This window comes from Podarcis gaigeae (genome assembly GCF_964106915.1).
Source record: "Podarcis gaigeae genome assembly, chromosome: 5".
In the NCBI taxonomy this organism is placed as follows: domain Eukaryota; kingdom Metazoa; phylum Chordata; class Lepidosauria; order Squamata; family Lacertidae; genus Podarcis; species Podarcis gaigeae.
The window spans coordinates 71,853,232-71,876,380 of NC_139681.1; the positions used below are offsets into that span (position 1 = coordinate 71,853,232).

Consider the following 23,149-nt stretch of genomic DNA (forward strand, 5'->3'; position numbering starts at 1 on the left):
TGGGTACTGTCATGGCTAGAATCACAGTGCTGAGTTTTATAGAATTAAATTTGCCTACCACAACCATTTATTCTGGGAAGTGTCAGTCAATGATCAGGTCTTCCTTGCTTCCTTGCTTTCTTATTAATTGCCATATTTGACACTGAAGATTTCCTTCCAGTTTGGATTCACTGGGTTGGATGAATTCTCCAGATCTGGGTTCTTTTTAGGGGCATTCACACCAATGAGGGTACAATCCATGTACACTAATACTTGAGGCGTACACTCATACCATTATTCACATGTAACATTTAAAATGTCTAGAATCTGTGTACCTGTCTACAAAATAGGTGAGCTGTAGAAATTAACAAGTGTATACTCTTCCACACAAACATTTCTACATGTGCAGAGATAGCTTGTACCTGTGTTCATTGTAACATGCGAAGAAGCCTTTTGCATTCTCTGCAATGCTATGCCTTGACTTGCTTGCTTGAGTCTTTGGAAGCTCAACACAGTCTCTGCAGGATACCTGCTCACAGTGCATTGTTTTGGGGTTAGCACAGGCTGAATTATAGAACCTTAGTGGTAGGCGGAGAACTCTGCCTTGAATAGCAGGGATTTGGACTAGGTGGTTGGTGGGTCTATCCCCAGGACTCTGAATCAGTGAACAGAAACTAAATATTTCTTTAGAGAGATGAACTTTGCAGGAGGGCATAAAACTGCCCTGCTGTGTTTCAAATATCCCTGCTGTCAAATCGCACATTATACAGATATGCATTCCAAATAGGGGAGGTCTATTCGCTCATGCAGTGGGAGCAGGTGGTGGGAGGTTGTTTTGATGAGGTTAAAAAGCTCCTCCTACCTTTCCCCAAGCAGCAGCCTAATCTGCGTCAGCAGTAATTGTGAGCCTTGCACGGCTTTTTACAGTGAGGGTGAGTGCAAGCGATACATCAATATGAGGTATCAAACTGAGACTTAGATGTTCCCTCTAAGTGGCTGCTCATTTCCTGGAGCCATAACATGGGCTAAAGGTTAACTTGCCCATTCTCTGTGGAGAGACATTTTTTTTTTTTTTGGAAAAAAATTCCTTTCTTTCTTTCTTTCTTTCTTTGAGTAGGAGGGGGAGAAGAATGGAGCAGTGCTGTGCCGTGCTGTGTCCTATCTAGAGAGCCTGAATTTGTGCAGGTCCCTCCCTCCTCCACTCCCGCCCCCCCAAAAAAACCTGGATTATTTTGCTAATCAGACTTCAGTGCAGCGAAGATAAAAGGGGGAGAATCTGTTGCCTAGATAGGAAGCTTTAATGAGCAGCTGCGCCCCTGGGGACAGCAAGCTGAAGTCGAAGGCGGCTGCTTTCCGGTCTCTTGTCATTTCTTCACTTGCTTCTTCGCCTCCTTTTTCTCCAATGGGCCTAAGCAAACGGGAACTGTCCAGGGTGCTAGAATGCTGGCTGCTTTGATGCTGAACGCAAACGGATTGCAGAAAAAGAGGAGCTCCAGATTACTGCTCATTGCCGAAGGTAGGCTTGCTCTTTGTTTGAGAATCCCTGATTAATCAACAACAGCATCAACAGAGAGGGAGAGAGAGAGAGAGAGAGCCTGCCTGTAGTCACCGGGCGAGCGGGAGAGAGACTGTTTCAAACCTTCGCTGTCTAGGTGGCAATGAGAGAAAGGAGAGAGCATCTTTTTCTGTTGCAAGAAGCCATTTGGATAGGATGTTTTCTATCCCTCCTTGTCTTTTCTTTTGGTCTGCACAGCATCCACTCCAATGAGGCACCTTAGCCACCTCTCTGCCACTGCATATGCTGGTGTTGTAATCTTCTGTGTGGTGAAGTGGGCAGAAAAATTCCTCCCATTTCTTTCCTGCTGGACTTCAAAGCAGGGTGCCGTTGATGCCCCCCTGAAACCTTTGCTGTTCTTTCTCTCAATGTGGATTTAAGATGCCAGATCCCCTCTTTCCCCCCAGCCCCACTGCATTTTTGAAAGTCAAACTTTAAAAAAGGCTATTTTAATCCCACGCCGAGAAGATCACTCTTTTATTTTTAATGCAACACGCTGACTTCTAGAGATGCAGAATGCTACAATCTGGAAATGTTTGCCAAGAAGATCTCAAGCACTTTAATTGAAGAAAAACTGAGCCAATCTGCGAAATCTGTTTTTATGGTGCTGAAATATCCCTTCAGACTGCACTGAGATAAACCACAGGAAAGGGCTTTTACAGACAAAAGTCACCTTTAATTATTGCACTTAGCAGTCCCCCGAGGACTTTAATCTTGGTATGTACATGGTTTGTTTGGGTTTTTTTAAAAAAGAATCTCTAAGCATGCTAATGAAATACAGTGCTTATCTATATTTATATATCACTATATCACTTATCAGAGAGGTATATTGGCAGAAATGGAATGATTTACAACCCTGAAATATCTAAGCAAGAACTTTGTCTGTTTGGGGAGACATTAATCAAACCACAGCAAAACCAAATAATGCTGTAATGTATTTGTGATTATTTAATGTTCTTCTACACATTAGGTGCCTGATAAGAAGAACATTTGGTGTCTGGAGTTTTCATTTGTAAAGGCAACATTAAATTATTAAAAGGTTGCTAGCTATTTTTCTGACGTATTAATTGATATAATACCTAACAGCTGTGTTAGTTACTTATTAGGCATCCCACACCATTAATATTTCACAACATTTCAAATATGTTTCCCTTAGCCAAAAGATCTTCACTTTATCTTGCCCTCTCCACAATACACGCCTTGAAGAACATGGAAAACAATTTAGTTAAGCAGAAAGCAAATAAGTATTTCTCCTAAATTAAAAGACCTATTGTCCTGGTAATGTTGGGATAATCTTAATCTCCTAATTATAAGTAGTGCTGGCTGTTGGCTATCCAGTTACATGCTACTTGCTTGTTAGGAAATTGTGCATTTTGGGATCACCACACATATGTGAAGGACTTCTGGTTGACAAGTAAACAACAACAGTAGTACTCCACATTTTAGAGGCTTTGAGGAGTGCAATCACAAGGAAGGGGAGATCTATCCTTTGTGCACATTTATTCGGTTTCTAAAGCTCTTTATTTCTGACAAAGAGACATAATATAAACACACCTTCTTGAAAGCATTGTTTTATTTCAGGTATGCAATGCATTTTCCCCTCATTTTTTTGAAGGAGCTCCTTTTAACCATTTGTGTTATTAAAAGAGAGGTCCTTTTACAGTTGGCATAATTCCCATTTACAACAAGGGTAGCCAGCAACAGAATAGAAAGTTTCTGGATCAGCCTGGTTGAGTATGTCAGAAGAGTTGATTCTTGCAAACTTTGCACTATGTGTAGCACTGCAGTCTGCCTTTGTGCTTTTGAAGAAGCCTAATGCTTTATTCCCTGTATGTGGGCCATGTGGAATTGGAAAACATTTCCTTTAAATAAATAAAAAAAAATCAAGTCTGCTTAAAAATTAACAAGGCAGCAGGCAGACATGTATATGAGAGCTTCATTGACAATGTGCCTAGCAAAGAAATAATTTGTCTTCTGAAAGCCATTTCATAAAAGACAGCAACTCTGAAGATGTGGGGGTGGGAACCCAGTGTATAACATACCAGTGCCATTAGGTCTTTAACAGTGGTGCTGTAGTCAGCAGTCTGCCAGATATTGTATGTGGCCTAGCCTCTTTGCACTTACTGTCTTGTAAGCAATTCAAGAAGCACAGAATGAAAGCAGAGCCCAAACACTACAAGTGGTACTCCATATAACATCTGTGGTGAGAAGAGTGTACTTCAGATGAGCTAATTGTTATGTTGTAAAATGCAAGTGAACATTCAGAGAGAGGGATGGTATACGACTGGGGTATGTGCCCAACTCTTTTTTTAATTCTTCTGCCTATCTGAAAAGAAATCAGTTGGCACTTAAAAATGTGATACGTAGCTATTAAACTGATAGAAAATGGTTGTGGGTTTCTTTTTTATATATATCAATGAACTATGGAAGGCACTTGTTATCTTTATTTTAGCAACTTGTTCCATTTGATGGTCCATATTTTATTTCTCCTGCAGCACAGCATTTTCTTACAGCTCAAATCACACATGCAAATTGCAGAGTGGGAAACACTTGCAATGCAAGCAATGCAGCAGCAGCTTCATGTGGCAAGCAGTATTCATTGTAAGGTTTCATTGTAAAAGAGCGAGGCTTCAGAAACACCAAAAATGAATGTTTGCAGTAGTGTGGTGAAAATTGCCAGAACTTGTGTAGGGACCTGCTTTGCACAAATGAGTTGCATATTGCAAAGTGCATGTGTTCATTGAGTTTTAGGGTCAATCCAGATATTCAGTACCACCCCCCTGGCACTGTAACCTCTTCAGAACACAGCCAAACTTGGAGGACCCTTTCATACACAGGAGCTCTGTTGCACACACTAATTTCGCATTCTTGAAAGGGCTTCCTTGTGCAGTTCAGTAGGTGGAACATCTCTGGGGTTCTATTCCTATGCATATGCAGAATTTTCCATTCCACTGAAATGAATGGGGAAGCCTACACACATTAGAACTTCATATTCATGCTGGGTCAAAGTCCAGCTCTCTTATCTAACTGTGTGCACATGGAACATAGGACTTCTTTACATCCATCTGATCAGAAGATCTGCTAAAATCCAAATTATCTATATGACGAAGTAAGGGATGGGAAGACAAAATCCATCCTCTTGCTTTCCCTCTTTTCCAATGAGTAGTTCAAGCCAGGTATTGCTAATTATCTGGACAAAATCTCATTCATATTGCAGCCCACTGGAGGACAAAATCAGGGATGATGCACACAGAGCCTCTTAATGTAGCCCTAGCTGGATGGGGACATGTGACTTTATTTGCTTGAACGTTATGATGTATTCTGCTATTGTTTTTACTTTACTAGATTAACCTTCCCTCTGCCATATCAAGTCTGCACTTTAAAGAAGTCAGATACTTGATTCCCTCATTCCTGAATTGCAAACTCAATTAATAATTTATCCTCGTTTACAGAAATTGCATGAGAATGATTATAATGATATTTCAGTTAGTCATGAGAGTCCTTGGGTGGAATATTATTCATTGAGCTGATTCACCTTGCCATAAAGTGAACAAACTGGCAGGATCAGTAAAACTTAAAAATACATGTATTCTCTGGTACACTTCACTTCTTCCCTGCTGATAACTGATTGCAGGGGCGAAGGCATCTCCTACTATCCTGCGACTGATTCTTGACTCTAGCTGTGAGAAGAAGAGAAAGTAGTGGAAATTTTAAACCATGCTGTGCTTTATAGGCGGTGATGACCTTCCTATTCTATAGACACTGTTGGCTGTCACTGTCATAAATGCTCCAGACCTTTCCCCAAATGATCAAACTCCAGGGAGGTTGTCTAAGCAGTGTAGTTATTCCTTATAGCCCATTCCCACATGTTCTGTGCCAAAGAGATGATCAGGCAACAATCAAATTTGGGTGAGAGGTGCCACCAAAATTGTAGCCGAAACAGAACTATTCAGAAACAAGAGGGGAGGTAACAATTTTAAAAACCCTAAGTATGCAGAACCCTCCCTCCAACAGCCCAAAAAAGGATTGGAATAGCTCAGCAATCTAGAGAATGTAGAGTGACAGCCAGGAGAATAGCATGGTGGGGTGTGGGGTGGAGAGACTAGGCAGCTGGAACCCTGAACAGGAGCACTGCTTTTTGTAATGACAACATTTTGTTGCAGGTTCCACTTGCATACGCTAAGTACAAAGCCTACATAAGACCAAATACAACAGCGCACACACGCACATGCACAAACACACACACAACAATACATATAACATATAAAATTCAGAAACATCCAATAATATTGATATAGCAAGGACTCTTATAAACCCAGTCTACTGAAATGGATAAATTATTATTATAATTATTCATGATTAACATATGTTATGGCTGTGTGTACACCATACTTTTAGAGGACATGGGAAGTATATTTTTTCCTCCAAAGAATCCTGGGAATGGCATTTTACCCTTCACAGAACTTCAATTCCCAGCACCCTGAAGCTAGTTCCCAGGACTCTTTGCCAGGAATGTGTGTTGAATGTATGACATGTATGCAGCCTAAATGGCAGCTGGGTAACCTAAGAAAACAAGGAATGAACCCTGGTTCACATTTCATGAAAAAGTGATAGATGAAGGTTCTGCATTGTTGATTGATTCATTATAGGTATAGACACAACTTGAGAAAAAATACATTAAAAACTCAATGATGTTCATGAAGCTCCAAGGGGCACCTGGTATTTATAACCAGTTCATTTGGAGCCTCATTTCTAAACACATTATGATTGGTTTTGTTATAGTTGATCCCCTTGATCCAATACTCTTTCCCTCAAACCAGTTCTAAGAGATCAGATAGCCCAATTCAAATTGATGTTCCTGGATTTTAGCTGATTTGGTCCCTATTAACATCTGCTCGTATAGATCCAGTGTCTCCCCATTTTCATCCCCGGTGCAGGGCCAGAGAAAGTTCCTGTGAAATTCTGTATCATGGCAGAATTTTGAATTTTCATTTTTCATGTTGAGGTGTCACAATGAATTTCATCATTCCAGAAGGGGGAAAAAATGACCAAGTAGAAAAATAGACTCCCGTTACATTGTTAAACTATATCACCAGTTTAAATGTAATTTAGAGATCTCTCTGCATGAGTGGAAGGTCCTTCCTTAGTGTGGAGGAGTAGGCAAGGTCACCCTATCTGTAGTCTTCTATGTCATCCAACAGGCTACTCTAAACAGTCTGCCTACCCTTGTGGAATCAGTTTTTCAAAAGGAGCACAGGGGACTGAAGACAGGTGAAAACTGGAATAAGCAAAACACTCTTTGTATGAGTAGAATTGCCTTCCACTTGTTCAGTGTATTATCTGGATCCAAGTCTTTGCCGATGCAAATTTTGAGAATGATGTGATATTAACTCATCAGAAAATTTGGTTCTAAGACAGTCATGAGCATCTGCAATAATTTTTCAAGGGGTGTGAGCAAAGTAAATGACTGAAAGATGTGAGCAGGCTATTTCCACCATATCCAAACCTCATGTCTGTTGCACTTGCTTGAAGTTCATTCATACAGAGGTTGCACAATGTTTTCCCAGTGTTTAAACTCAAATACGATAATAAATGAATGTAATGAGAACTGCAAATACTCTACACGTGGCAATGTCATTGTTAAGAGCCCTTTGGGGCTTATTAGGTTGGCTTTCAGTTCTTCCTTCTGAAGCCCCAGCTTGCTTTTTTCTGCCCTGAAGAGTATTTAGAGGCTTGTGCATATGGCATAGGAAACCATTGGAGTAAAGATGATCCAATGAATCTGAATGCATGTATGGATCTAGTGCAAACACATCCCTGGCAGCCAAGATCCATGCATTAATCCGCCTGCAAAACCATGAAAAACAGTGCCAGACAAAATTAATGTGCCTAAGGTGACAACAAAAAAGCCATGCTTGCTCTAAATTTAGGTCTACTTCAAAAAGATCTGAAAAGCAAATTTTGAAATCCAAAGTAGGGCAGTGCAAAAAAGTGAGCAAGTCTTTGAGGTTGTCATTACTCTTCATCAGACTGAATGTTAAACAAGGTAATTTGTAGCCAGAAAGTCTGTATTTGTTCCCGGTCTTAAGATGAAGTATTGGAGGAGAAAGCAGACTGAAGTAGGTTATGCTCACCTAGTTGCTAGGAAGGTTTCATATTTCAGCTAGGACTCTTGGGATGAAAAGAAACACAGTAGCTGATCCCCCATTTTTTTAAATATAAAATTCAGCAGTCACTCAGATCTTTCTTCAGCTTTATGTAAAATGACATTGGAGAAAGTTGATCTTAAGCTAGTAAGCTAAAAATGATTTATCTGTATGGACTTCTTTTCCCTCTTTGTCAACCTACAGGAAGTATTTTCCTCCATTTATTATCTCCAACAAGATGATGAGTTCTAATCAGGAGGAAGTCACTTTGGGCACTTTCCTCCAGTATATTGAAGATATGGGCATGAAGGCCTATGATGGTTTGGTTATACAGAACGCATCTGACATTGCTCGAGAGAATGATCGGATGAGGAATGAAACGAACCTGGCTTACTTGAAAGAAAAGAATGAAAAACGTCGGAAACAAGAAGAAGCAATAAAACGGTAACTATCCGGTTTTGTTAAAAATCAGGGTTGATTGAGAAAGAGTAAACAGGTCCCTTCAAAATCTGAAATGTTGGTTACAGATTAAAAGATTGTCTCCACTAGTTGAGGGTTGACATGGCTATTTCAAGGAAGTGATGTTGGTTTTGGAGGTCAATGAGACTGGTAGCCTAATGGAACAGTGATAGCTCTGTTAGGATATAATGATGTTGTTGAAGCTAATATATAGTCCACTTCTCGGCAGGTTGTCCAAGCTGTGTTACCCATCCCATTGCATGTCATGAAAGGAAAAGGGGAGCCTGTCTCTCACTGCACTGCCTTCAGGAGAGTGGCAGATGAGAACTTGACAATGCTTTCAGCTGCATGTATATAAAAAAGAGGGGATCCTTTGGCTATCTATGTCTAAGGGAGTTTGCAAAGATAAGGGTCACTTGTTCTGGCCAGAAATGTCACAAGGAGAACGTGGATTTCAAGCACTGGTTTGCATTATGGATTTCAGAGTTTGGCTGTTTGAATGCGGATATGAGAACCACAAGTACAGCCATGGATTTCCCCTGTAGCTTCCCATTCCACAGCTGAATGAAGCATGCCACTTTAAGACATAAACCAAGGCTTGCATCATGAGCTGCAATGGGGAACACAACAGAAAAGGCTTCAGCTTCTCCATACCATATATCTATATCAATAGCTATGTATCATCTATATCTGTATATCTCAACACACCCACCCCTGCCAAATCAAATGAATATTGGATTACACTGAATGTATATTTCTTGGAAGAGAGGTGGAGAGAAGGTAGCATGTGGTTTCAATTGGCCTTTATGTGGTGCTTGTATTATGTGATGTTTTTCCTACTTATGGGGTCGTATGCTACTGGTAGTCAGCTAGTGAATATTCTCAGAAGGACAAACAGTAGAATACAGTTGAAAATGTCATTGCTCCTGTCTATCCAGGAGCAAAGACTGGACCCAGGAAATGTTTCCCCAAAGTGTTTCTTCAGGGGGAGTGTGATCCCCATCTTGAATTGGCTGAACATCTCTTCCCAGTTTGGTCTTCCCTTCCACCATCAGTACTTACATCTTGTCTAGATTTGCCATAGATATCACTGGTTGAGAATTCTGAAGCTATGATATCCAAGTCCACTGAACAGGAATCTTCTTTCAAAGATCAACCCAGATTTTTCATATCCAAGCTATACAATAATCTTATTCCGAAATAGAAGCAATTATATCCCCGGGCTGTAACTCATTGTATCAGAAACATGGAGATGATATGCAGATCATGCTAATTTTACACTTAAATCAGCCACATCCCTCAGGCTTGCGACACATTTCGAAAATGGCCTTTAGTGCTGAAGACTCTGCCCATTCTTAAAATTACATATATATAGAAATTAATAATTGCAATTCTCACATTTACTGGGACTCCAGCCCAGGAAGAAATCTATTCTTTCTGAGCACATTGGAGAGATTCACTTGTTTTAATTATATTGAGGACATGTTTTTGAGTGCTTGATAGATTAGAAACAAAACAGTGAAACAGACTATCTATTAATCTCCAGACAGTGCTGTCTGGTGCACCAGTATCATTGTTCCTTATCCAGCAGCCGTGTGAGAGAAAATTAGAAACCTATTCTTTGGTTGCAGAGAAGAGGAAGAATCTTAGAGAAGGTTTCTGTAGCATTTAGTAGCATTCCACTTAGGAGAAGCAAAAGATATCTTCCCCTCCACATGTTTGTTGGACTCCTATATTTACATACGCATGCTCATCACTTGAGGACTACAGCATCAATAAAGATCTGCAACTGTGAAACAGACATCGCACCTCCACAAGTGCATGGGTGTCATATCACCTCACTTCACTTGAAGTGCAGTGTTTCAATGGGGTAATTAACGCTCACACACTGTCAGTGCTGGCATTTACCGAGCGATGTCCATGCATATATGAATTAGTCTACAATTGGGGAATTGAAAAGAGTGGCTTCCACAGATGGGTAGCAACTGGTTGGTGAGCTTAAAGAGATACAAGTGATTATTTGTGAGTTGGAGCCAAGCCCATGTTGACCTGATGAAGGCCAAGTAGGGTGGGAAAAATAATACGATTGCCTTCAGGTTCCAAGCACAGATGAATGTTACTGATTTGCTAGATTTATCTCTGTCTGTTTTCCAACTGGAGTATGGTACTGAGATGGTGCTTGCTTATAGCTGTGGTTGAGTGGAGTGCCTTGGCTAGGTCTGGAGCATCATCACATCTGAAGCAGCAGGACATTTGAAGGTGCTGGCCTGACACCTTTTGAGCTCTGCTGCAGGCAGCAAAAAACCTTGAGCCAACCCCACTCAAAAAAATATGGAGAATATTGCTGTTTTATATGGAGTTTTAGAAGGATAATATAGGACTTAGTACTTTTTCACAGACTGGCTCCTCTAATGCATTGGTTGGCAAACTAAGGCCGGGGGCCAGATCCGGCCCAATCGCCTTCTAAATCTTGCCCACGGACGGTCCAGGAATCAGTGTGTTTTTACATTAGTAGAATGTGTGCTTTTATTTAAAATGCATCTCTGGATTATTTGTGGGGCATAGAAATTTGTTCTCCCCCCAAAATAATAATAATAATAATAATAATCTGGCCTCCACAAGGTCTGAGGGACAGTGAATTGGCCCCCTGCTCAAAAAGTTTGCTGACCCCTGCTCTAATGTGTCATCTTGGGGGGGGGGGATACTGATTTTTTTAAAGAACAAAAACAGGAAGGCTAATACCAGTAGCCATAGTTCTGGACAGTGATATGTATTACAGGGTGATCTATGAATAAGATGGTAGGAAATATTTTCAACAATACATCATTTAATGCCATACAACTTGCTATGCTTTAGGGCTTCTGATAGATATGTGTGTGTTTTATGTGCTGAACCATACAATAAATGTCTTGTATCTTAAACAGTTGTTAAAAAAAATAACTGATAAAAACAGTTGTAAAAATATTCTAAGGCAATAAGAAGTATTACATACCTCTTGTGTAAAAAGAAGAAGAAGAAGAAGAAGAAGAAAGACATTCACATCCATTGTGTTGCACATTTTCCCCTGAAGTAAAATGGAAGTGAGAATGATGCTTTCATGAATAGCAGTGGCATTAAGAATGATTTTGGCAGGATGGTTAATAGTAACAAAACAAAACTCATACCTCATATTTCTTTCCTAATAAGTGAGTCTTAAGCTATTCCTTCTGAGTGTACTGATAAAGTCTTTGTCTCTTACTGGATGGAGTCAGCTGATGAATTTCTGACCTAATTTTAGTATAGCAGTCAGCAATTGTGCAAAGAATACCAGGTTAATGCGGTGATTAAGAGAATGAGATGAAATGATGATACAAACGTTTAGTATGTCTGTGACTGTTTTGTGGCCGTTTTATTGTTAGTCTTTTCTTTAAAAAAATCATTTCGAAAAACAATGTTATTTTAAAATATAACACAGCATTATTCACACGTTGATATTGTTAAAGCACAACACTGCTCATCACATTTCCTAGGAAGCATGGACCTACTTTCCTTATCGTGGGTGGTCTGTGCATTCCTCTAGATGTCTATTGCCCACTCTTAAGAGATCACAGTACACCAATTGCTGGAGGGTTTACTTCTGGATACGAATGTCAGGGAAGCTCCATCAATTCATAGTGCTGTAGGACTGATGGATATTTTTGGTTTACCTGTAGGCACTCGTGGTTTTAGACCTTTGCCTGCCAGCCTTTTCATAGCGGAAGCAGACATTCCGATAATTCACGTTGCTTTGATTTTAATATTTCCAAGTTTATGCTCCCCTAGCATCATCATCTCATGAAATACTTTTTTAAATGCATGGTAGTAAAACCGTGATGGGGAAACTCAGGCTCAGGGACCACCTTCCACCTTCCAGGTGCCTCTGTCTAGCCCTCAGTAATCTTCACAGGCCACACACCTCACTGCTCCTGCCTTGTGCCCCAAATGTTTTTGCCTGGCTGACATATGTCCTTGATCTCTGATAATGCCCCATTCTTGTCTGAATGGAGGACAGAAAGGGTTGTGTGTGGAAACTACTCTACTCTACGAACATAACATTTACATCCATTGCTCTGCCTACTTTTGCCTCACCCACCACTGACATGAGGTCATCAGAAGGTTAGCCAGAAGTGAATGTAGTAAGCAGGCTGAAAAGGGTTCCCCATCCCTTCTGAAAAATATCCCCACTCTAAAATAGCTTTCAAAAGGGATGCAGGTGGCGCTGTGGATTAAACCACAGAGCCTAGGGCTTGCCGATCAGAAGGTTGGTGATTTGAATCTCCACGATGGGGTGAGCTCCCATTGCTTGGTCCCTGCTCCTGCCAACCTAGCAGTTTGAAAGCACGCCAAAGTGCAAGTAGATAAATAGGTACTGCTCCAGCGGGAAGGTAAACAGTGTTTCTGTGTGCCACTCTGGTTCGCCAGAAGGGGCTTAGTCATGCTGGCCACATGACCCAGAAGCTGTACGCCGGTTCCCTTGGCCAATAAAGCGAGATGAGTGCCACAACCCCAGAGTTGTCCGCGACTGGACCTAATGGTCAGGGGTCCCTTTACCTTAAAATAGCTTATATATTAGGATCATTTAATACTGCTATTGGCAATAACAATGAAATCTGAATGAGCTTATTGAGAATGTGTTGTATGGCTACAGTGGCTAACATTGTTTTTGGCAAGATTGGCATAATTCAAGCCCGCTCCAATGCACACTCTTTTATGTATTTATTTATTGCATCAGAAGGTGAGGTTGTTTTCTTGTATCTCCATAGAGAAAAGGGCAAGAGGTTTAGGGTGCAATCCTATGGTCTTGGGACAGCATCCTTGGGTGCTGTGAATTTTGAGCAGGTAGAGCAGCAGGTCTGCTTATGAAGGTCTCCTAGTTGCAGCCAGAGTTAAATCCATGGCCATGATAAGAATACAGAAAGAGTTCTGCTGATCAGGCCAAAGACCCATCCAATCCAGAATTGTGTCCACACAGTGGACAACCAGATGTCCGCAAGCAGGACCTCTGATTCCCAGCAACCGCTAATCTTTTCATTCACTCCCACTGAGCACCTTCCAATCCCAATGCACTTAATGGTGAAAGTCTTGCACATCGTCATTTAGATGCAGCTGCAGCATGCTTTGGTCCAGCCTTAGTCCCATTCCAAGCACTGAAGTGCCACTGCATGCAGCTTTGTTTTGCTCATTCCCGGGAATAAGTAGACAGATGTTGCAAAGGAGGAGGAGCATGTCTGCTGCTTCCATTCTGTGCCAGAGCTAACAGAAATGGGCCAGCCAGGCAAGAGCAGAGCTAAGCTCTTGTAAAGAACAAGTAATTGTAATGAACAGCTGTCATCTCAACCCCTCATGATCTATGGCAAGCCACACACTGAAGACTAACCCTTCAGCAAATGTAAGCACATTTATTTATTTTTTGCTTTCCTTTAAGAAAACAACTCTCTTTCATATTCTTTTATGTGTGCATTTATGTTTAGCTTAGCTAGAGAGCTGGATCTAAAGCAGAAAAAGGGATGTGGGAGGGGGAGTGTGTGTGTGAAAGGGACAGACAGACAGACAGACATAAGAAGGATCTTGCAGTGCCATCCTATGCTTGTTTATTTTGAAGTAAGTCAAATTGTGTTCAATGGGGCTTACTCAAGGAGAAGTGTAAATAGGCTTTCAGCCCCAGCGTGGGCTGAGTACCTTTGACATCTTACACGGCTGCATGTGCAGCAAGACTTGATTTATTGCTGATACAAATTTTGTCTTAGCTGACAAAATACAATGCAATATTGGATTAGCATCTCTCTCCTAAATGTATCTGCTTGGAAATGTGTGTCACTGACTTCAAGGAAGTCTTCCATAGATACAAAGCCCAGAATTCTGCAGATGGCCACATTGAAGGGTTTGACAATTATTAATTCATCAAAGATCATAATGTCATTTGATTGCAATAATGTGGTAGTGTCGAGAAGACAGCACGATGTTGGCTACCCCTGCCATAGGCCAATAAAACAAAATAGAAAGGCACAGACTACTTTTATATTCTTGAAATTGCTACTGGCTAAGATTGTGCTCAGTGAACTTCATGCTTCAAATATGCTATGGGATTCATGCTTTGTCAATGACAACATGCTGTAGGTCAGTCCTCCAGGAAAACTATCCAACCCTGTGATCTGCCACAGTGGAAAATGTGTTTGGATGGCTTGCAATGACTGCTGCAAGAGTGCAATGTCATAACCTGTGGCTTTCAACTGGTGCTGCAAACAAAGGCTGGATATGAAGCTGGCTTGGTGTTATTGTGCTGGGAACAACCAGTGACCAGGTCAAATCAAATGTGTAGCATATAAAAGAAAGGAGGTATGATGATGATGATGATGATGATGATGATGATGATGATGATGCAAAGATCAGGGATGATTTCTCAACATCTCCCATGTGCTCATTTCCAATATTAGTTGAGGGTAAGCTTCAATAATGGACTTGGTGGCAGCAAGCATCAGAGTAGGATTTCCTGCTTCTTATCAGTGCAAGGTAGATGCACCCAGCAATGAGTAGCCAAAGTTTCAAGGTGCTAAGGTAATCTAAACACTTGGATAGTAAAAAGCTGGGTATCACTGACAAAGGCAGATATTTATCTGGGTCAAGATTATGTGGGTCAATGTCTTATTTAGTTGTTGCATTAATAAACATATGCTTCACATGCAATGTGATGCTGTTTCCCAGGACTGAATAACAGCCAACTCTAATCAAAGGATTTTTGCCTATGGAAGGATGGAATCATGACGCAAATAGAGCTGCTTTTTTCATGATCTTTCTGGATAGTTGACATAGTGACTCCACTGCGTGCAAAGTAAATACTGTAATGTACATGCCATTATCTCATGACCTTGCTATAGACAGGTTAATGTGGAGAAGGTGCCATCTACAGCTTTGCTACCCATTGTCAATGAAATGGTTTCATTAGAGATGCCCTCCAAATGCATTACGGCGTATTTATAAATAATTGAGGTGAACTAGATAACAAATCCGCCTTTCCAAAAGCTTTCTATCCATATGGCTCCCCATATGTAAGACAAAGCGAATGGTAATGGCAAGAGAAATTTCGTCCCAATTATCATTTTTGAGCATAAGAAGGGATCACACACAAAAAACCATTTAGAAGGACCATTCAGAAGCCTGACTCTGTGTTATTCCTTACAATTTTGAAACATCTGTTTTATAAACAGTGTGACAGAAGCTGGGTGTCATCCCCTACTCTGCTGAATGGTAGTATGATACCAGGGGGTTCCAGGCAGTCACCTAGCATTTGTGCTCTTTTGGAGAATAAAAGATGCTGTGGGGAGTGTCATAGCTTTAAGAAAGATGATTTGTTCACATGTGTACACCTTCAGCCTGCATGGAGGGAGTCTGGATCTTAAAGGTAAACGTAAAGGGACCCCTGAACCTTAAGTCCAGTCACCGACGACTCCGGGGTTGCAGCACTCATCTCACTCTGTAGGCTGAGGGAGCCGGCGTTTGTTCGCAGACAGCTTCCGGGTCGTGTGGCCAGCATGACTAAGCTGCTTCTGGTGAACCAGAGCAGTGCACGGAAACGCCATTTACCTTCCCGCCAGAGTGGTACCTATTTATCTACTTGCACTTTGATGTGATTTTGAACTGCTAGGTTGGCAGGAGCAGGGACCGAGCAACGGGAGCTCACCCCGTCGCGGGGATTCGAACCGCCGACCTTTGGATCAGCAAGTCCTAAGCTCTGTGGTTTAACCTACAGCACCACCCACGTCCCTTACAGCATAGTGATTTCAAGTATGGCTTGTTCCACACAGCAGTACAGTACAGTGGTACCTCGGGTTACATACGCTTCAGGTTACATACGCTTCAGGTTACAGACTCCGCTAACCCAGAAATATTACCTCGGGTTAAGAACTTTGCTTCAGGATGAGAACAGAAATCGTGCTCTGGCGGCGCGGAAGCAGGAGGCCCCATTAGCTAAAGTGGTGCTTCAGGTTAAGAACAGTTTCAGGATAAGAACGGACCTCCAGAACGAATCAAGTACTTAACCAGAGGTACCACTGTACTGGGGTCAAAGATGGATCTCAGTCTTTCTTCTCCCCTTCTTTTTCCCAGCACACCTAACTCTAAAGACTCTGTTTTCCTGTCACTTCAAACACACACCCCATCACCATGGCAATCTCTGTGTGCCCAGGCCCAAGATTCCTCTTAGATGGACCATCAACACCTTTTGTCAAGTTAATGCCTCTATCCCAGGTGAAACCCTATCTTGGAAAGGAAGTTTAGCTAGTATTTTTCTTCTGGCCTGCCATCTTCCCTTCAATACTCCCAATAATCAAAATCCTACCATTTCTAAAGTTTAAGCTCCCCACCCCAATCTATATCAATATATCTATTGAAAGAGTAACCTAGATGACCAAGGAGGCTAGCATGCCCAGAAGGAGGGTTCTAACTGAGTCTGATGTACCAGTTTTGTATGTGCAGGGTTTTGTTTTTATTTTCCGTATGGAGCAACAACCATATATTCTGCCCTTGTACCTCCTGTCTGAAGGACAGCCCCTAGACAAATTCATCCTGTGATCTTGCCAGCCATGCATTTTACTTCATCTAATCCAGAAAGCTGATAGCCTGATATTTTCCTTTAATACTCCTAAAGCAGAAATGACCTGGTTGAAACTTTGCTGCCGTCCTAGTACCTTTGTATAGAACAATGTAATTAACACGGAGACATGGGCATTGCAAAATGTTCTTCATCTTTCAGTCAGTGTCTAAAAATACACCATAGTTCCAGGGTCAATAGATGTTATTGCTACCTGTTATGAATCACTTTTTGGCCATAGTCCAGTCCTTCAGTGGGTTGATGCTGACATTACTACATGCAGCCTGGCTAAGCTTCTTAGGAGATTGAAGAGGTTGAACAGGGTAGATAGAACTTTGCTGAGCAGATGCACAAAAAAGGAGGGGCAAATATGGACAGGACTCAGTCAAGTGGGGTCCTAATCAAAGTACCGTCTTGCATGTCTAGCTTCAGGGAATTGACCTTTGCAAATTCTGATGAGAACTGACTTGATTCTTACCACCCAGACAAATGTGTGGAGGAGTGGGATGCAGCTCTCCTTCTCAAATTTCACAATGTACCAGAATGCATATAAAAATATTTTATGCATATAAAAATATGCATTGAGGATAAAATGTGACAGAAGCGCATATTTTGCAAGAAAGAACATTAAAATATATCTTCAAATACAAAACAAAATATACAGGCAACAGATGAAAGGAAACCAAGAAACCAAAAAAAGTGATCAGATAATTAAATCACCACAAAAGCCTGCTGAAAGGAGTAGGGTATAAAATTAGCTTTCTATCTGTGGTGAATAGAGCTGTCATACAGATGGATTTTCCCAGACATTACTGGGATTTCAAAGGAAAAAATGACATCTGGGGGGAATTTCTGGCAGGCGACAGTCCTGGATCTTAGGCAAGTCAATTAAAAAAATTAGTCAACAATTTTCGGGGTATCTTGGTTTTTACTTTTTGAAATATGGCAACCCTAGTGGTGAATCTTGTAATTTTTACAAGCAAAGTAACCATCTGATTGCTCCATCATGTGGCCAAATTATCCGTAGTTGCTACAGGACAGAATATTATTCAGATAACTAATCTACCTTGAATCCAGCTGTCACGTGTAATGAATTTAATGTACAAACATTGGCCTCCCAGTGACAAGAGACTGTGCTTAAACCAGGAAGGAGGGTTTTTGAAAGAGGGAATTGAAAACAGACACCAAACATTTTAGTGTTACAAAACATCTAGGTTCCAGGGTGTGCAGGATAATGTGAACGGAGGGATTTGGGGTCCTTTATTCTTAAAAAGCTTTTTAAAGGATAGCAAACATTTCCTAATCCTACACAAATATTTTACCAAAGTAGTTCCCCCACCCCAACTGAAACACTTAGATGAAATTTAATGGATACAGCCCTTTCTGAAACATACACATTATTAGAAATTATGCCTGCACTTTAATGGACTATTGCAATTTATAATGTTTCTAGATCTTTCTAAAACAGAAAAGCTACTATATACATATACCAGAGAAGCTTTATTATCTATTAAATTAAGTACATTCCCAGAAGGAATTAAATTTTATTGACAGACTCAGACTGAAGAAAGAATCTTGACTGCTGACCAATTACATTCTGAGTTCACTAAAGGGGTTGAATCTCATTAATAAAGGAATACTCTGAGCAAAATGGCACCATCCATTTGTTGCGTGCATCAGCAAAGCCTGCTCTGGTTAGTTTTCTGTGCTGAATGTTGATCTTCTGCCTTCAGAAATGCCATAGTGGTTCTCGACAAACACTTTCATTACTCGTGACTTGTACTGTAAAGGTTAGGGGAAAGGGTGACATTACCCAAGGGAATGATATTAATGAAAAGGACAGGTGCAAAGGACTATGAACTTCCACAGTCCTCAGAATCTGCCTGCAGTGACACCAATCCACAAATATACTTCACAACAACAATGAAATTGGTTGCTAATATTTTCTATAGCTGGCAGAACATATTTCAAACACACGCATGCAAATTAGGGGGAAAGTGCGATATTGAGGCGTTGTGGATTTGTGTTTGTTTTTAGCAAAACGTAAACCAGGGGTGTGGAACCTCAGGCCCAGGGCCCAAATTTGGCTATCCAGGTCTTTGAATGAATGAATCAATGAATCAATCAATTTATTATGGTCACAGACGAGAAATTATCCAGGTCTTTGTATCTGAACTTTGGGACTCTCCCCAAGCCACGCTTCCTTTCCAGTCACCATTCCCTTGGCCAGGCCACATGCCTCACTAGCCCTGCCCCCTGCCTTCTTCAAATGCTTTTGCCTGGTTGGATATAATGCCTTTTGCTTGCATGGATGGAGGTGGGTGGGTGGGTGAACTTCTGATTTTTGTATGTCTGGAACGTAGCCTACAAAACAAAGGTAAGGATCTCATTGCTCTATCCACTTTTCTACTCTAGCCCCGTCCACTATTAGAGTGCGGCCCCTGGAAAGCCGCTTTGTTACTTACCTGTTTTCCCTCAGTGTGTACATGTTTTAACAAAACTTCATTTAAAAGTTTGTTTTTTTAAAAAAGTCACCCGGGAGGCAACGTGGCCCACAGGCTAGAAAAGGTTGCCACCCTGATGCATGTATTTATTTTATGGAACACTTTAGTTCCAGGGTTTGGTGTTCGTAACTTTACAGAAAAGGCAGCGTTGATTTTCTTGTATGAAATACGGTCTTAATTCTAAGTGCCTCAAAGAGCTTGAATAAATTCATAGAGAATGGGTCGATCAACATCTAATGGGTTGTATCCAAAGTAGTGTTAAGTAACTTATTCAATCAGTGAAAGGACATCCTTGTGCAATGGAAACAGCACTTCCACATACCTCCAAAATCTGTTCTGGGTTCCCCCCGCCACCCCACAATGCTCTGAATGTGGGGAGGGTGTGGGGTGAACACATGGGAAAGAGAAGAGAAAGTTCTGCTGTGTGAGTGTAAATCCTTGCCCAATAGCTAAATGGAGCTTCCATGTTTAACAGCATACTACAAGATTACTTGAACTACAGTACAGGAGAGTCTCCATGTCCTACTGTCTCTCTAGAGCAGACCCTCCAAGTATCCCCATTTTCCAGGGTTGTCCCTGATTTAGAGAAGCTGTCTCAATTTCTGATTTGATCACTTAATGTCCCACTTTTCCTTAGGATGTCCCTATTTTCATTGGAGAAATTTTGGAGGGTATGCTAGATGGTTAGGGCAAACTAGGAGGCAGAAAAGAAAGACTTGGATTTTTTTGCAGAACTATCTTATTCCAGCTATAGGTAAGCTGATGAAAGCATCTGTCTTAGGAGCAAGGTGAAATTGTGGACTGGAGAGCCAAGCTGAGGTCAATTCTAGAAGCAGATGAGGAGAAAAGTGCAAGGAGAGATGCAGGTGGCGCTGTGGGTAAAAGCCTCAGTGCCTAGGGCTTGCCGATCGAAAGGTCGGCGGTTCGAATCCCTGCGGCGGGGTGCGCTCCCGTCGTTCGGTCCCAGCGCCTGCCAACCTAGCAGTTCGAAAGCACCCCCAGGTGCAAGTAGATAAATAGGGATCGCTTACCAGCGGGAAGGTAAACGGCGTTTCCGTGTGCAGCTCTGGCTCTGGCTCTGGCCAGAGCAACTTTGTCACGCTGGCCACGTGACCCGGAAGTGTCTCTGGACAGCGCTGGCCCCCGGCCTCTTGAGTGAGATGGGCGCACCAACCCCAGAGTCTGGCAAGACTGGCCCGTACGGGCAGGGGTACCTTTACCTTTAAAGGCTTGAGGAGCCTGCAGAAGGAGCACAAAGGCTAAGGAGCAAAGCAGGAATAGAGAGGGACAAAGCAAGAGTCTGCTTGTGCCCATGTGCAGATGTCTGGCCCCTGGCAGCAGAGAAAAGACAAACCAGACCAACCATGAATAAAAAGAGGCCATAATGTTATTGATTACCAGCAACTAAGTAGGGTTGGCTAGGCTTAGGGTAAGATGAGTAATTAGACCCACCCCCTTTTCTGTCTGACTCTTGGCCCTAGCCCAACTGCTAGAACCTCCATAGGAACTGCCAGCCAGGCAAGCTGGACTATTCCCACTGCCTCACAAGGGACTCACAATGCAGTGAACTGTGAGCTGAAATCTGCAAACAGAAAGTGGAAGTTTGTACAGACATTGAGCATTTTAGTAAAGGTAAAGAGACCCCTGACCATTAGGTCCAGTCGTGGCCGACTCTGGGATTGCGGTGCACATCTAGCTTTATTGGCCGAGGGAGCTGGCGTACAGCTTCCAGGTCATGTGGCCAGCATGACTAAGCCGGAGCGGTACCTATTTATCTACTTGCACTTTGGCGTGCTTTCGAACTGCTAGGTTGGCAGGAGCAGGGACCGAGCAACGGGAGCTCACCCCGTCACAGGGATTCACCTTCTGATCGGCAAGTCCTAGGCTCTGTGGTTTAACCTACAGCGCCACCCGCGTCCCTCAGTGACCATTTTAGGCATGTCCAAATTATGCACAATTGTTGACCTGGAAGAAGGAAGAATGGGGGGGGGGACGGGGCATAATGAGGCCAGAGTGGGGTGGAACAGGGCTGGGCATGCTTATACACACTCAGTCAACGTGTGCGGGGGCCAGGAACATAACCCCCATGCGAAATGGCTGTTGCCTGTGTAGGGAAATGGGAGTGACTGGTTGCACAGATTAAAAAAACCGTCAAACTTTGGCAGTTTAAGAGATCTAGTCCTGGACTAGGGGAACTTTGCTCTGATTCAGCAGTCAGTTCACACATTCTTAAAAAGCACTTGCAGAATGGGGCCAGATCTACCAGTTTAGTTTAGTTTTCATTTTTGTGCAACTTAAATCAACAGGGAAACTCTGTTTTAATTTCCTTCATGTAAGGTGCATTGTAGCTGGATGAAACATTCTTGTGGGCTGAAACTGAAAATTTCAATACGAAAGCTGAACATTGTGAAAATTTGGTTCACAAATAAAACTTTAGTGGTAAATTCACATATAGAAACATTATATGTTGCCTGTCCCCTTTTGGCTATTGGACCTTCTGATTATAAAGGGATTATTTCCTTCCCATCCACACCAAAGCTGACAAATAACTCTGCTAGTAATTGAACCAGGGCTAGTCAACATACTGCTCTCCAGCTATTGGACTACAACTCTCATCAGCCCAGCCAGCAGGGTCAGTGTCAGGGATGCTGAGAGTTGGTAGTCCATCAATGTCTTGAAGGGACCATATTTGCTGCCCCTGAACTAAACTGACCTATCTCAAGCTATCAGCAGTGCCCTGCCATATCAGATTACAGAGTTTTAATATGAATATTTTCAATAGTTTGTAGAAATATTTCAGTATCCTGGTAATCCAATCAAACAAGCTATCATCTAACTGAGATTATACTTGCCTATCCATATATAGATATATATCTTATTGCAAATGCCTTAGATAAAAATTCTGTCCTAAAGTTCATCTTTTTACTGAAATCCAACATCTGCCAGGGGGTATTTACCTGTCGTTAGACAGGTAGTTGTCTGAAGTGATATGAAAATATTAATGTTGCTCCCCACCCCCACTTTTTTTTTTACTGGATTACCTTTCCATATGATTGGACTGGCAAACCATAGATTGTAAAAGTGGCGTAAGAAAGAACTGTAAAATGTATTACTTCACAAAGTGGCCTTTTCCATCAAACGCTTTTCTGTTCTAATTTGACTTGAGATCCCAAGTGAAGTAATTTGAAAGTGTCAACGCAATTCCCTCTGGAAAGTTGCCATCAGATTAAAAATAATCTAATTTTAAAATTTAGCGTCGAGAGTGATTTTCTCCACTGAATCTATTAACAAAGGCAGGATCATTTGTGTCACACACATGAGTAAGGCATATTGAGTCAAGGAAGGTGCTAATTGCTCGTGAGTAGTGCTCTCTTAGCAGCTAGAGGACAGGGCACCCTCCCTCCAATGAATCATCTACCCATAGCAGAGGAATTGTGCAGGTGGGAAGGTGACATGCAGCTTTTTTCATGTTGCTTGACCATAGAATCATAGATTTGTAGAGTTGGAAGGGACACCAATGGTCATCTAGACCAACCTCCTACAATGCAACGGTGACTGGCCCAAAGTAAAAGTTGCAAATATTTTCCCAAAAGTGTTTCTTGCTCTGAATATTTCCCTGTAATGATTCTGAACGCTGCCTAGTGCAGCGGTTCTCAACCTGTGGGTCCCCAGATGTTGTTGGACTACAACTCCCATCATCCCTGAGCTCTGGGAGTTGTAGTTCAACAACATCCGGGGACCCACAGGTTGAGAAAGGCTGCCCTAGTGGGAAGGAGCATTTTCATTGGGCACAGCTGCTCTGGCCAACATTGCAGGGAGTTGACCTTGGCCCAAAGGATGACCCCCAGAAGTTCACTACGGACAGCAGCAGGGAAGGTGAACTCAGGGTGCCACAGGTCCA

General features: G+C 41.9%; 1 protein-coding gene across 5 annotated transcripts in view; it reads left to right on the forward strand.

Annotated features, from left to right (window-relative positions):
* Window positions 1-877: 877 nt before the first annotated feature.
* The window catches only part of NYAP2 (neuronal tyrosine-phosphorylated phosphoinositide-3-kinase adaptor 2), a 153,400-nt gene continuing 131,128 nt past the window's right edge, over window positions 878-23,149 (forward strand). For 4 of the 5 annotated variants that reach the window (XM_083742091.1, XM_083742094.1, XM_083742093.1 and 1 more), the window contains exons 1-2: window positions 878-2,251; window positions 7,885-8,124. In XM_083742091.1, the coding sequence (XP_083598217.1) occupies window positions 7,919-8,124 (206 nt within the window). In that variant the 5' untranslated portion in view covers window positions 878-2,251; window positions 7,885-7,918. The remainder of the gene's footprint in view (window positions 2,252-7,884; window positions 8,125-23,149) is intronic. The other variant, XM_083742092.1, reaches the window with a different exon arrangement.